General features: G+C 38.4%; 1 protein-coding gene across 1 annotated transcript in view; it reads right to left on the bottom strand.

Annotated features, from left to right (window-relative positions):
• Positions 1–14,752, bottom strand: part of AFF2 (AF4/FMR2 family, member 2) — a gene marked incomplete at its 5' end in the record, with an annotated part of 117,311 nt that extends 102,559 nt beyond the window's left edge. Inside the window, 3 exons of the mRNA XM_009071872.1 lie at positions 12,244–12,295; positions 12,545–12,581; positions 14,660–14,752. Of these exons, the coding sequence (XP_009070120.1) occupies positions 12,244–12,295; positions 12,545–12,581; positions 14,660–14,752 (182 nt within the window). The remainder of the gene's footprint in view (positions 1–12,243; positions 12,296–12,544; positions 12,582–14,659) is intronic.
• Between the last annotated feature and the right edge of the window lie 716 nt (positions 14,753–15,468).

Raw genomic sequence — 15,468 nt, 5'->3', positions numbered from 1 at the left:
AGCAGGAAATTTTGTTTCAGCACAATTTGAAGATTTTGTCAACAAACCCCCACCAGGTCTTCTACAGGTGCATGCCCGTGAGCGCCAAAACACACCAGCACCATCTGGACTGAAGTGAATGCACTTGGGAACTGCTGGAGTACCCTGAAGGCTGTCCTGGGCATGCACAGCAAGTCCCAGGGCTCAGTAAATTAAGAAAATGTGCACGTGTTTCCACATGGGAAACATGACAAACCTGCGACAAACCCACTGAACTCTGCTTACAAACTTTGTGGGACTGAGTGCGCACGAGCACTGAACAATCTGCAGCAGAAAACCTTGAATGTTCAGTTCTGCATCCCTGTTTCATTCTGCTTACTTACACTTCCCAAAACTCAGTGAAATCAAATGCAGTTTGAGGGATACTAAGTCTAAACGTGCTTTTATTTTTTCCCTGAGTACAAGCTCTGAAGTGGTAAATTATTAATATTAATAATGGGAAAAATCTGTCATGTATAAACAATATAAACAAACAGTAACAACCACTTAAATTTGTTAATCGGAGAATTTCTTTTCTCTGATTCTCTTTCATAAACAAAATATTTTTTTCATCAGGCAGTATTCATTATATTCATCCTTGGTGTAGTTACAAGGCAAAAAATGTGGATTATTGACGAAATAGATCATAATGACTCTTTCCAAGCCATTATCATTTATCATTTAAATGTGTATTCAATGAGCTTTAATCTGCAAATTTGTCACGATTGGGAGCCATTATGATTTAACAGATTCATTTTGTTTGCTTTATTCTTTTTTTAATAAGATACATGTTGTGCGTTCTGTAGACTACATATGGAGCAATTTTACCTGTCAAAATGGACTTCTAAAAACTTACTACAGATGAACAACAGCTGATTATTAAGGCCTTCAGTCTTTAAAGACACAATAATGCTGAAATACCATACTGTTATACTAATAATGCAAAATCTTCATAGCCAGGCATATTACTGTTTCTTCCGAAAAGTCTCAATCTCCCATGGTAAGGACAGCACCTCAAGCAGTCATATCTGAGATTTCAACTACATACATTTTCTCCAATCTCCTAAATAGGTACTTTTTCTACTGGCTGAAACAACACAAACAAAATCAATGAATGCTCTCCTGCTGGTATTAATCAGTCTGAGCTGTGTACCATATATTACCAAGGATCCAACCAACATCAGTCCTTGTGTAGTTTTTTTTAATTCACAAGAGTCAATTAATAATAAGAGGAATAGTGGGTTACACTTTGGCTAAAGCAAGAGCATAGAAAGTTCTGTCCTTTGGCGAAGGAAGGTGATATTGGATTTTTAGCTCATTGTTTGCATAGCTGCACAAGTTACGAAACTGCAAGAAACGTCAGCAATTGGCAATACATGAGCTCTTATTGGGTTTTGGCTATGGCAGACTAATTCCATATCCAGTTTGTATATAATTCACTTAACACCTTTTCTTACTCAAGTTTTGCAATTTCCTGAATAAAATCCCTCTGAGAGTGAGCTGCACTCTCTTCTGAGCAAACTCCCCTTACAGTCACCAGGAGCACTGCTGTTTGCTTTGAAAGAAGACATGATGGGTAAATACAGAAAAGGTTATCAACCCAGAATTCAGATCATCCTCTGGTTGTGATCTCCTGCTCCTTCTTGACATCATCCATCAACTCTGTATGGTGGGAAAGCTCCTCAGTCAGGCACAGGGTAAGATGCCAACAAGGGATCAGAACTATTCGTACCATAGCACAGTTTACCTCATGCCTCTTCTATTTTGCAGCAGGCTGCTCTGAACTGGTTCAGGGTGCTGACATGGAGGCGAGTGATATGCACATGATTGACAGATGTGCCAAGAAGAGTTGGAAGCTGTGGCCTCCAAAACATCTGTATGACACTGTGCTCCTCCTGGGTAAGCAGCCTGCAGCCCTGCTGCCCTGGAGCAGCTGAGAGTTCATCAAACCAGCAGAGGGCTCAGGAGTGGGGAGGCTCTATGTGCCCTGGGATGTGGGCTCCAACCGCCCCTCAGGCCATGCCTGCAGGCTGCTAAAAGGAATGACAGTGCTGAAGGCTTTTCTCATTATCCATCACAATACTGTAACTCCACAAAAAGCTAGTGGGTAGCTGTAGCAGGGCTGCATGACACCGCTGCACTCTGCCCACCTGAGGTGCATGTGGGCACTTTCATTCCATCCTCAAGAATTGTTTGCCCCATGTTCACATACTAATGACTTATGCATAGATTTTCTGGGGATATCTGATTTTTGTCTTAAACACAAGTATTCTCAAGTATAAAAAAAAATGCATCTAAAAATAAACCAGGAATCATCTATTGGGTTTAACACAGAATAATCTCGCATAAAAGGAAGTATTTTTTAACAGCACATATCTTCTTTATGGCACTGGTCTCTTAACTTCATGCTTATGAGTTAGGGAAACAGCCCCTTGGTGGATTACTTTTCATAGTTTGCTCAGTAATGTGTTTACAAAGCCATTGTTGCGACTAGATGCTTATATATTTTGATATACAGTCTGCACTACAACAGTACATCTTCAGAGATTTCATGCTTATTTCAAAAACCTATTTAAATGGTTCTTTACCTTCCCTCCCAGCAAAACACAAGTTTATTGCCAGATACTCCAGGGCTCCATAGTCCAGTCTGACAGTAATTAAGGCAGAATTAGTGGTGTTTTGCAGGAAATGGTAACAGTGGTGAGTGTACAGCAGGATGGGGCAAATTCATCTCTGACAGAAAATCCTCTGAAATAACTAACTTAACTTAAGGAATTAATTTGACACTTGAAATTTCAAATAATGGCCTCTATTTTTAACTGTCTGACATTACTGAAGCACATAACTCAGAGTCTGAGAAACGTTAAGTGGATTTTATTTTCTTTTGTGGGAAAATTGCTCATCTAGTCACTCGCTTTCTACCATCTATCAAGTCTACTCCAGAAATCAGTGTTTTCTTAACATGATACAACACATTATTTCAACGCAACCTGCACTTGCTTAATGCTTACCTGCCCTTGACAATGAACACTACTGTTGATAAACATTACCCTAAACCATGCAATGAATGATATAAAACACATAAAGCAAAATTTTGTGTTTGTGAACATCTGTAACATTTCCTCTGATCTTGTAATTCTACACTACACCAATACATAACAAATTCAATACTTGGGTAATACATTCTAAAGCAAACTAAAGGTAGTATTTTTCTGTGCATGTCTTCTAGTTGAACATGGTCTTTGGATTTTGCAGTAAGTTTGGATACAATCTCTTCCAAAAATTTAATGCCATCTACCTACAGCTATTAAACTTTCATCTAGCTATGTATAGTACCTACAATCCAATCTGATTGTGCAGCACTTATATAACCGTACAGAGCATCTAATCCAATTCAACAGTACCTATTTGTCCATTAAGAAACATCCTTTTGCTGATATGTAAAACCTACATTTTTATGGTTTGGGGTTTTGGGGGCTTTTTTGGTGAAGAAAAGAGCAATCCCTACAGGGACTCTAGAAAGAGCTGCTAGTGGCTGCTAGAAGGCAGCATTCCCCTGTGTGAAGGGAGCTGTTTCTGGTCCTTCCTGGAGGTGAATGGGACCCTCAGGGCATCCACAGGACCCTAGGGAGTGTGGGGAAAGCCAGAGGTTTACATGAGATGGTGTTGTAACCTGATCTTCAAGGTTATTTGATTTTGGGATGAGGGTGATTTTGGACAAAGTGGAAATGAGCAGGAAATCCTTTAGATGACCCTCAGCACCTTCTCCCTTCAGGTTACGACTGCATTCTGCACTCCACGGGGAAAAAAACAACTTAACCTCCTTTAGCAGTGAAGGACTTGCACTATTATCTCCCTCTGACTGTTGCATTGATTAGATTGGAAAATGAGTAACTTTTATCACACTTGATCTGAAATAGCACTATCTAGCTTATGTTTATCCCTTTACATCTACAGAACAGATAATTGCATGGATCCTAGGAGTCAGATGAGACACTGTGATGTCTCTTTTGATCCCTGGTGTCAGGTTAAAGGAGAAAAAAAATAGAAAGTTAACCTGTGATTTAACACTGGTCACTGTCTGGCTCCTGCTGCCATTCTGGTCTGGGGGTTTCAGACCTTTGCAAGTGTGTGTCTGGCTCCTTTCTCACCATGCAGGTTTGCCTGCTGCCACCTCTACTCTCATAGTCTGTGCTGGATTCTGCAGTATGTGCTTCGAATTGCAACAGATTTGTACCCAAAAAAAAAAAAAAAAAAAAGACATCATTTTTTGGTTTTGTTTATTTGTTTGCCTTGGCGTATTTTTGCCCTTCATTTCTCTCTTCCTTGTATTTTTTTTTTTGGTAGAGGGAAAGGCAGATTATTTCAATTAAGAGCCTGTCACTGACATTTATAAGCAACCTTTCTTCAGTTCAGTGCAGCAGTTGCAGTTTTAAGTTTCTCCCTGCTTCTGTCAGGATCTAATTTTCAAGGCCCCGTTGCCATGGCAGCAAGTTGGAATTTTAATCCAGTACTAAAGGTCAAGACAGGTCACCAGTTTCAGTTCCTCTTCAATCTCCCCATAAAGAGCCACAAAAAGAAGCTGAGATGAAGGTCTGACCTAACAAAAAATTCCAGTCTAACACACAGCCAGACTTGAAGCTCTATGATTTGTATAGGCTTTCGAATTTGTCTGGAGCTAGTGAAATTCATGCTAAATCAAATATGGGTAGCACTGATTCGCATTCCTCTCACTGCAGAAAAGCACATGTATGTCCTTAAACACAGTCACATGCATGTAACTTAGCAGGGATGCCCAAATAGTAGAGTGCAGTAGGTAAATAGCTGTGAGAGCAAACCCCTCATTACTGCAGACATTTACTGCTTCTGCAGACCCAGATGAGCCTGACAGCTGCATGTACATCTTTCTTGACAATATGAGGTAGATTTCTTTTGAAACCTGTAAAGATCTTTTTGTTAAACATTCTGACTAAACAAGACTTTCCAGTAAGGGACAATTTCCTGAAAGCCAAACCACCTTCAGATTTTGTTTACTATTTTTATCTTGATGGGTAAAAAGCTACTATGGAAATTAGGAAATAATCTTTCATTTGCCAGTTTTGTAGACTCCCTCCTGTGTTTCCTTAACATGGATATTAATTAAACAATTGGTTTGCACCTACTAGAGCAAGGCTACAGACATTTCCCTCCTTCTCCAGGACTGAATCATTTTTTTTGGAAAGCTGTGGTTACAGCATTAGCAAAGTCTCAAAACACATTTTTCTGAGATGTATGGACACAAGTGAAAGAAGCAGCTCTTCCTCCAGGAATTTAGAGTAGTAATTAGCCCAGCAGTGGGGAATATTTTCTTTTTTCATCGTTTGGGAGGATGTATTTGTAAGGTACAGCTACTCTGAATCTGTGGTTCTAAGGGCTGTCCAAGACAGAGGATAATGCAGTGAGCGTGGCCTAGCCCCGTGGGGTGTTGTGAGAACTTCACTTCATAAAAAATAAGCCCTCTGGCCAGAAAATTGATAGGCTTTGGAGCCCTGCTGAGCCCTCAGCCCAAAGGATAATGGTAGCAATATAAGTTCCTCTGGATAGAGAGTGTAAAGCTGAGAAAAATGTGGTGGATTATTGGGGTTGTCAGAGGGATTCAGAGGAAAGATGCAAAGGATTAAGTTGGGATATTAGGAAAAGTGGCTGTTAGTCTTACCTAGGGTATTTAGGACACAATTTGGGAGTTTCAAGCCCACACTGGTGTTATGAATGCCAAGTTTCCTGGCAAAATCCATTCTTCTCTCAAGCTTATCACCCATTTCCGATTACGACTATTTTGCAGCATGGTGCAGGTGAATCTGGGTGACAATTCTCTCAGCTTGTCTCAGGCCACTGAAGTCTACAAAGCCATGACAAGAAGAATGAAAGGGACTGGAGCAAAGAGCCCCAGGAAGAACAATCCAGAGAGAGAAATGGCTGGCTCTGGACCTGAAATTTACTGACAGGTCAGGATAAAGACAAAGGAAGCAGAGTGAGGCCAAAATTATGGCAGCCAGAAAGCCAAGCAAAAACTTCATTTATATGTATTTTATCAACAAGTATGCAGGTTACAAAACAAACAAGCGGGAGAGGTACTGAGTGTGGTGGCTTCCTTTGCTCTATTCAGATTTACATTTTCAGATTTGCTAAGTACATTTGTTTCTCAAAATGAATATTTGAAGTTGCACTGAAGTTCGGAAGTGATTCCATCCCACAGAAATGTAAATTGGGAGGTTGGTTTGAGACTGGCCTTAAGCCATAGAGGCACAACATATGCTGCTGCCTGTGAAAAAGCTATTTAAATATGGGAAAACCTGTGGCAGATTTGCAGTTTAACCAGTTTCCAAAATGGGATCTGATATGTAGCGGACAGGGAAATACATCAGGAATCCAAACATGTTACTGTGTGTTGTTTACTTCTGTCTATTAATGCTGACACTTCAATGGTTGCAGTTCAGTCATTGCATGCACTTGGCAGTGATGCAGTAGTGCATCCTCCTTGAGAACAAAGTATTTCAACTGCTACTCATTAGTTAGGGCAAATAAATGTTGAATTTTTAATGGAGGGTTATACGGCATCAGAGGAAATTCAAATGGTTCATTGCTCACTTGAGTTGCAATCAGCAACGCTGGCAAGAATGCAGTTGGTTAGCTTATCTCAGACAGTCCTAAAGGCAGTAAGTCTCTGATAGAGAAGAAAAATTATTCAACATTGATCAGCAAAATATCATAGAACTAATTTAGTTCTGTTCCCACAATCTTTTAAACTGATTTATAAACATGTCAGGAGAAAGAGATCATGGAAAAGAATGTATTAGGAAATAACTTTATTTTGACAGGGAGGTTAAACTGTATGTGAGCCAGCTGAATAATGAAAACAAATTAAAAGTCTAATTTAGAAATTATTTTGAATAATGGGCTTATCTTCAAGGATACAGGGCTTTTAATTATGACACTGGATTTTAACGTATTTCACATCAGCTGAAATATTTTCCATGTTTGCTTCTATAAGCAACTGTCCATAGGAAATGCTTGTATATTTTATTCCCAATTACTCTGCAGTTCACTCAAAAGGCAAAGCCTGCAGCAGTGTAGAACAAAACAATACAATCTTGACTGGCTATTGTTGCTCCAAATCCAAGAACTTATGAGGCAAAAGGATGCAAAGCAAACTTCTAACTTACAAAACTGCAAATATGAAAGATGAGTTACATCTCAAAAGAGACCCTTCTATTTTCATTTGCTATTTGTCCCTTTAATATTGTGCACTGGAGCTCTCTAAAGATTAATGGAGTTCCAATTACATGCCACTGTTGTTTCACTTATCATAATTTGTACATGGCAGTGTGAGGCCCTTGTATTCATGACTTTCCCAGTTTACCCAGAGGGAATATCTTTGGAACTTCCTACTTCTTACAAACAGGCAGTACTTAGTCTAACGATTAAAGCTTGCCACACACACTAAGTGAATGTATGCTCTGACAGAAAGCAGGATATCAACCACACTGTGGGATCAACCGACACTCTCACGCTTTAATGTGATAGTCTAAAAACTGTAATTAGTAATACGAAAACTTCAGCTACTCCAGTGTATTATACCTGGGCTGCATTGTGACTGGAATGCAATATAGAGTTGATACATACACAGAAACATTCTTTCTATTCCAGTTGGAGATGCATTTTACATTTTTGGTTCATGTGATTGAACTGGAAATGATGCATGAACATTGAATGAATCCTGGTTTTTTGTGTTTTTTTTTTTTTTTTTTAACTGATTCCTTTCAAGGTTAAGAATTCATCAGTGCTTTTTGATTTGAATGTTCTGAATAACAACATTACTTGTTGTTGCAATATCCAATACACAATCCTTGGTGTAAAATCCTCTTGGTGTTTGATTACTCTTCATAAGGACATCATGCTGATTCATTTCAAACTGTGAATTACCTTTAATTCATAGCTTGAACATGCTGCCAAATTTTGTTTTCTATGCTCCCAGGTGGCTGTCCCTGACACAGTGGAGAACTTCCAAAAAAGCCATTAGATACTTATGAAAAGTAGTTAGATGTTGAGAAGCACATTTCCATTTCCAAACATGCTTCCATCAAGTATTATGATAAGAGTTGGGATTAGAAAAGTACAGGTATTTACTTGAATCTTTTTTTGGAGTGTGAAGTGAAATCCTGGCCCGACTGAAACCAGTGGTGCACCCCCTTAGAAAAATCCTTGCTGAAATATCACAAGAAGATTTTCAGCTGCTTGTTTTGAGCTTATTGTATTCAGCAGTTCTCTAGTCCCCACACATATTGTGCATCATTACGTATAACAAAAACGTATAAACAAAAACATCATTACGGATAACAAAAACTCTACAAAGATAAAATAAGTCGGTTTTGTCTGATCCATAAAAATTTGTTGGTCTAAGTTTTTAATGGTTTCCGGTAGTTCACTGAGCCCATGAGAAGGGCCTTTTAATACTGTATTAATATAGTAAGTATAGGAAGTAATTTTATGACAGGGGAAGAATACCATTATGATTACATTCTTCTTTTTAGCTAGGCTTTTATGGAAACTACCCAAGACTACTCTGCAGTATGATTTCGAAACACAGGATGTGCTTGATTAAAAAGGTTTTGGGTAGTTTCCAACTGGACAGAGGCCAAATGCTAACAACCAAAACAGAACAAAAGGACTGGATGTTTGAAGATGACATACTTGCAATGGTAATTATATAACAGAAACTTAAGTCATGAGCTGAGTTTGTACCCTCAAATTCATGGAAGTTGACAGAAAATCCTTCACAGTGCAATTGGTTGCACCTTATCTGTTCCTGCTTACTATGCTTCATAATAAACTAATCAGAGCAGACTGGCTGCAAACTGACCACACAATACCCAGCAGAGATTTACAGTGAATTTGAAATTTAAAAAAGGGAAGCCAAGTGCCACAGTTTTACATAGTCTGATTTCAGCTATAAAAATTCACTATGGTACACACACATGCACACACATCAGTGTTCAAAATTTCATTTTCAAGACTTGAGTAGAAATTAGGATCTCGTGTTAGTTATATGTGCATGTACTCATGTACAATGTAGGTGCAGAATTTAGACACAATCCCAACTACTCTACCTTCTATTTTATCTGCTGCAGAGCACTGGGGATTGAGTTTCTCCAGCATGTGGATATAACAAAGTACATTGAAATATTATTAAAAGGATGAAATATCTATTTTAGAAAGCTTTACTTAGACAAGAAGTCCATGCATCTTGCATCCCACTACAAAAGCAACACATTGGTCACTTGATCTTCCTTGCAGTATGTTGTCTTCATTCTTTCCCCTAGAATTGTGCACCTGAAAGTTTATCTTGCAAAGAACATACATCCCCGCTTTGGTCTGATCTTCCTTGATGCCAATGTTCCTACACCTGAATCCTGCAATGAGATACATGCAGCTTGGCTGCTGGAGCAGAATACAGCATCATGAAGGCAAAGGATCTTCGTTCTGCGTGCACCCCTCTACTAGTCATGGCATAACTCAGCAATACAGCGAATGCAAACACATTACCACCAATTCCTATGGATTTCTAACAAAGCCAATGGAATCTACAGGACTTGTCACCAGGACCAATGTAAATGGAAAAGATAACTCAAGTTTCACTTGAATTGCAGATGAGATTAAAATAGCTGGGGAACCATTATGCAGGTTAACATCCAGGTTTAAAAGATTCTAACAAAGCATACAGATTAGCAAAGTCAAATTTAGTCAGATTTGATCAAACTGAAATACAGATAACAGATCCCATAATACATAAGGAATTGGCGGAAGATACAGTTTTGAAGTCAGTAAGACCATGCTGTGTGGCTCACAGTGTAGCAACAGATGTCAATGGGGACAAGTTGGACTGTAATTTTACTCATACACTCCAATATCCCTGAAATCAACCAATGGCAGAAAGATTTAACCCTTCTTAATACAACTACAGTCTGATAAATACTATATTATTAAAACACACAATGACTGCAGGAGCTGTGTACCTATCAGGGTTTGTTTGGATCATACTACCCAGCTCTGCTTGACACCACTGCGTCTTTCTGCCCCACTCTCTGCTTTAATTTCATTATGTCCTCAAGTACTGTAATTCCCCGTGAAAGTGGTGGTAACTGCACACGCAGATCTAAGGAAACAAATTGGCCTCGTAATACCAAGTCTCACAGTGGACTGCCTTCTAACCTCCCAAAGCCCTGTGGAAATTCTTAGAAGCTGCCTTAACAATTTTTTCTGCAGTAAAAGAGAAAAAGTGATAGTAATGGGTTAGCTGATCTTCATTTGGAAGCTAAAAATAAAAGTAGCTTTATTGCAGCTCTGATCTCTCATGTGTAAAATCTATCACCTACCATAAGAAGGCAGTTCATTGCAGCAGAAATCTGATTGATAGTACTGGAACTTTAGATCAAGCAGCAGAACAGAGAGCAACTGGTTCATAAAATGTACTCAGTGTCTTCAGGTTTTATATCAGGCTTCCTATAGAGAGCTTTGGTCCCATTAAATGCACTATATACCACTGAGCTCTGAAGCACTGTTCTTTTGAAATTCAGCTTATAACTATAAACCATGATTGACAAGTCTATTACTGTTGGTTACAAACTATTGAAATATTGTATTTTATGATACAGTCACTAAAATATTTTTCACAGTGGAATCCAAATGCACTTGCTTTAGGAGAAAAATAATTTTAAGGTGCAATAATATTTTTTTACTTTCTTCTTTTTTTTTAGCCGCAAAATGTGCTTGATGTTAGACTTGGATCGCTGAGATGTTCTGAAACACCAATGCACCCATTCTGTTACCAAGGACAGTGGGCACATTTGGTTAGATTCTTTACAAAAAAACAAGACATTACTGGAAATCAAATAGCAAAGGGCAAAAATGAATTTGTTACTAAGTTTAATAAATAAATGCCATTCATGCAAATTAATCTATATATCATTAGGACTCCTACCCAATTCTCATTTAATCTAAAAAACCAAACTAATTCAAAAATTGAATCATTTGTTCAGCCACAACTTTGTAAAACTTTACTCAACCAACTTTATTTGAATGAGTACTTCCATGACTTGAATTTATGAGTAAAGAACTGGACCCCCAAGAGACTGGTGAGTACCTCAATGGCATCCACATCTAGTCTTCTCCTGCATCTCTTACATGGTCACAGACAAATCACTGAACTCCAAAAAGTCCTTTCCTGTACACAAACTTGCACTAAGAATCAATATATTTGAATAGATTTTAAAACCCTATGTAGGTATCTCCACATTGATTTTTCTTCCCCTATAGGGTTTCATTTAAAATTTTGTCCTTAGTAGCTTAAGGGCAACCACCAGAATAATTTTGAAGTAATTTTAAATGAACATACTGTATTTACACAAGTGTCAGTTAAGATAGTGCAGTTCTGAATTCTGGAGTTTAAAACACTTGAACATGAAAAAACCCAGCAGCTCTGAACTGAAATCAGACCCACACATCTTCATAAGCATAAAACCAACAACCTGCTTTTCAAAGTTGCTATTTAATTCCTTTTTGTAAATTACTTTGAGAAATTGGGATAAAAGTAAAAAACCAGCTCAGTCTCAATTCACTGCTACATCACTGCAGTCTTACAGAGAAGAATCAAAGAGAAATGGTTTAACACAATGGAGAATTAGCTCTTCTACAATTTTCAAGTGTCATATTTATAGATCATCTGTGATTTTCAGCTGTTTCAAAGTGTATGCAACTCAAGACCAGCTTTTCAACACCAGCTAGCAGAATCATTCCGTATGATGTGTTTTACTCTCTCTCACTGTATGAATGTTAAAATTCCTGCATCATCTGTTCACTGGGTTGCATTTTCTATTGTAAGAGGCTTAGTATCTGATGAGAGAAGCATAAAAGTGATTTAATTTTGGCAAGCTGTAGAACTAAAATCAGCATTATTTCTGCTTAATAAACTCATCTTTCACACATACCTCTGTTAGCTAATGCTTAAAAAGAAGAAACAGTAATAAGCACTGAAAACATAAAACTGGTTTATGGCTAATTTTTAAGGACTACTGAGAACACCTGAACACCAGGACAAGATTATGAGCAGAGCTAGACCTTTGGAGAAATAACCTCATTCTTTATGATAAATTTAAAACGAGATTTAAAGCTGGAAATAATAATACTTACGACTTTTGTGGCACTGACTTAGTTGCAACTTTCCCTGCTGGATCACTCCACTCTGCAAACAAAGGAAACACATTTTCAAATGTCAAAAGATTACTGTAGAATTAAAATGCACCCAAAGCTGTCAGCCCATCTAATTATACTTGGTTTCACAACATGCCACAATGCATAACATGTAATAAAAAATGGAACTGATCTGCTTTAGCACCACAGAAATTAATTTTTAAGCCTTTGTTTTAATGACATTAAGCAGCAAAAAAAATACCCAACCCTGATTGTTAAGACTAGGATGATAAAGACCTACTTTGTACATTGTATCCTGAGGTCAGATGTTGGGAGTCCTACAAAGAAGAACACACAAAATGTCAGCATTAGTTAAATAAGATGAAGAAGGTGAGATACATCTTGGCTTGCTAGATTAAGGGCACTGGCATTGCACAAACAGGGAAGGAGATGGTACGTGGAAGGGATCATGGGATTGTTAAGGCAGCACCAGTGGCATTAGCTTAAAAAAGCATTAGCTGTGGAGACAGCAGCACTGAGGGAACCTTTCACAGCTGAGACAAGAGCTTGTCCTTAGCTGCTGTAAATCTACGTACTCCCTTTATGTAGACACCACACAGATTTATACCCACAGCAGTCCTAGCCTTTTCCAGGCTTTGCCATGGATGTGTGTATGAGCCATCTAGGATGTACAATTTAGAACACAGCATGAATGCAACTATGCATTTAATTCAGTGCCATTGCCTTTCTTCTTTTGATCTCACTGCCTGGAAATACAGTAATCTTTTATTGACAGTCCTTGTTTATATTTGGACTGTGGCACGCAGGATTTGATAAAGACACAGGAAGCAGATTTTCACCTTACAGAAATTGGTCCAAACCAATGAAATCAATGGAAGTACAACAACTTTAAACAAGTAAAGAATCTGGCTCACAAAACTGAGCATGCTAATGTCGGGATTCTTGCTGGCTCACAATAACTGAGCTGCTTCCCTAATGTCACAGTGTTTTCTTGCTTAGGTTTTCTCTAGGTTTTATAGACCCCAGAGATTGTCATCAGCTTTCCTTCCAAGCAGAGTTTGACCATTTGAAATTAAGGTGTTATTTACAACCTCATCTTACAGCCAGGCACTACTTTGCTGGAAGTGTTAGTTCTGTAGGATGTTAAAGTCATTAAAGCCCTCACTGCACTTCCTCTTAGGGCATTATTAGTTCCTAATATTATATTGTGCTGTCAGTCAGTCCCTTGTGAAGTAAATAATGCCCTAAGAGTAAACATGGCACTTTAAATTTGAATGTCAAAGGGATAAATTGTTCTGATAAGTTCTGCCTTTTTTATCACACTTTTTTATATATGTTTCTCATGAGGATACCTTTTTTAATAGCTAAATTGAGAACTTCTAATAGTGCCTGGCTCTGGTTTATATGGCTGCACAATCTAACCACATGATGTCCTAGATGTATAATTTGGCCAGCCATAATTGATTTAAACTGATTTTCTGAAGAGACATTTCTGTTGTATTTTTTAAAGTAAAACTAGCAAACATGGAAACATTTATGCCCTTGCCTATTTCCTGCTCAAAAAAAATTAATTAATTCAAACATTTATGCCCTTGCCTATTTCCTGAAATGCTAGCTCAAAAAAAATTAATCTATTTTATATTTTGTATTGAAGTGATATGGTCAAGAATTTTAGGATCAACATTTAATGTGCCCAGAAATTAACTTTGATGTGGATCTTAAAAGTTCAAAGTCAACTTAATAGAAACAGAAAAGCAAACAAAAATTTTAGCTTCCCTGAACATATGCTTATACTCCTAGCAATGGAGATAGTGGCAATGGAGATAGATTTGCAGGACTCAAACCAGTTTCTGTAGGGTCCATCAGAAACAGAACACTAAATTAAAAGATGGTATAAATTTAAAAACCAGCTTCCAGTGGGCAAAACCCTGTATTCTCACTGTAGTCACACAGTTCACCTCAATGGGTTCAGCTGACTTTTACCCAATTTGCAATGAGGATTAAACTCTTGCATAATTATGAGCTTAGAAGGAAAATGGAGAGGAACTTTTTACAAGAGCATGTGGTGACAGGACAAGGGGCAATGGCTTCAAACTGACAAGAGAGTAGGTTTAGATTAGATGTTAGGGAAAGTCTTTACTGTGAGGGTAAATACATTGTACTTGATGTAGAACGACTCCTATAACAACAGAGGTAAAGTTCACTTTGCTTCCACTCTGTCTTCTGAAGCTTTAAATAAGCAGTCCTACTAGTAACAACACTCTGATTGGGAACTTCCAACTAAAAATAGTATCAGATTTTTTTTTTGTAAATGGGACCAATTACAAAAATAAACTCTCCAGTGAAGAACACTCAACAGAACAGAATGCTAATCAGGTCACTGGTAATAGCCTACTTGTACCTTGCTTGGGATAGAAAACTTGGTCTGCTCAGCCTTGCCGGGAGTGTGAATAGCAGTAAGAGGAGGAGGCCAGGAATGCGTCATCTCCTAGGGAAGAAAAAAACCAAAAAACTTTTGAAAACAAATTCATGTACATAGAGAAGAAAGAGAGTTAAAAATGATCATGTATACTCCACTGAGTCTGGAGATGCAATAGTTCAAGGAAGCACTCCCCCCACCACAAAACCTTATGTTACAGGTGAACACCTCAACTACGCAACAGGCAGCACTTCCTCAGAATGATAGTGAGGACAGGTTTTACTCTTGAAAATTATGACCATCTATGTCTTCACCAGGTGGCAGCTGACTCCACCTCCATGGTCAGCCTGTCAAGCTGTATGAATAGAGCATGGTTTTACTTACAAAGCCCTAGCAGGAAGGGGATCCTCCTGTATCGCACACGATGCAATCCTACAGAGGAGTGAATGGTAGCAAGATGCAGCCCTATTCAAGACTGCATAGTGGCAAAATACACCAGAGGCAGGTCTAGAAAAATCTGGAATGGGCTTGCAGCATGAATGCCTGGTGTAGAAGGGAGCAGGAACAGCAGGTTCTGTGCATCAAAGCATCTTTTCATAGCACTGGAAGGAATTTCCCAGCTGCTATTTCACACAGGTCAAACCCAGGCCCAGTCACAACAAAGCTTAGGAACGGGCAAGTTTTTGTAGGCAACATGACAACTAATAAAAACATAATACAGTTAATTAAATAAAATATAACTGTTGTCTAAAGGGCAGTGTGGTGGGTGCATTTCAGCTAAAGAC

The sequence above is a fragment of the Acanthisitta chloris genome, unplaced genomic scaffold (assembly GCF_000695815.1).
Source record: "Acanthisitta chloris isolate BGI_N310 unplaced genomic scaffold, ASM69581v1 scaffold21943, whole genome shotgun sequence".
Lineage (NCBI taxonomy): Eukaryota > Metazoa > Chordata > Aves > Passeriformes > Acanthisittidae > Acanthisitta > Acanthisitta chloris.
The sequence above is the reverse complement of the archived record's forward strand: the minus strand, read 5'-3'. Positions and strand labels throughout refer to the sequence as shown.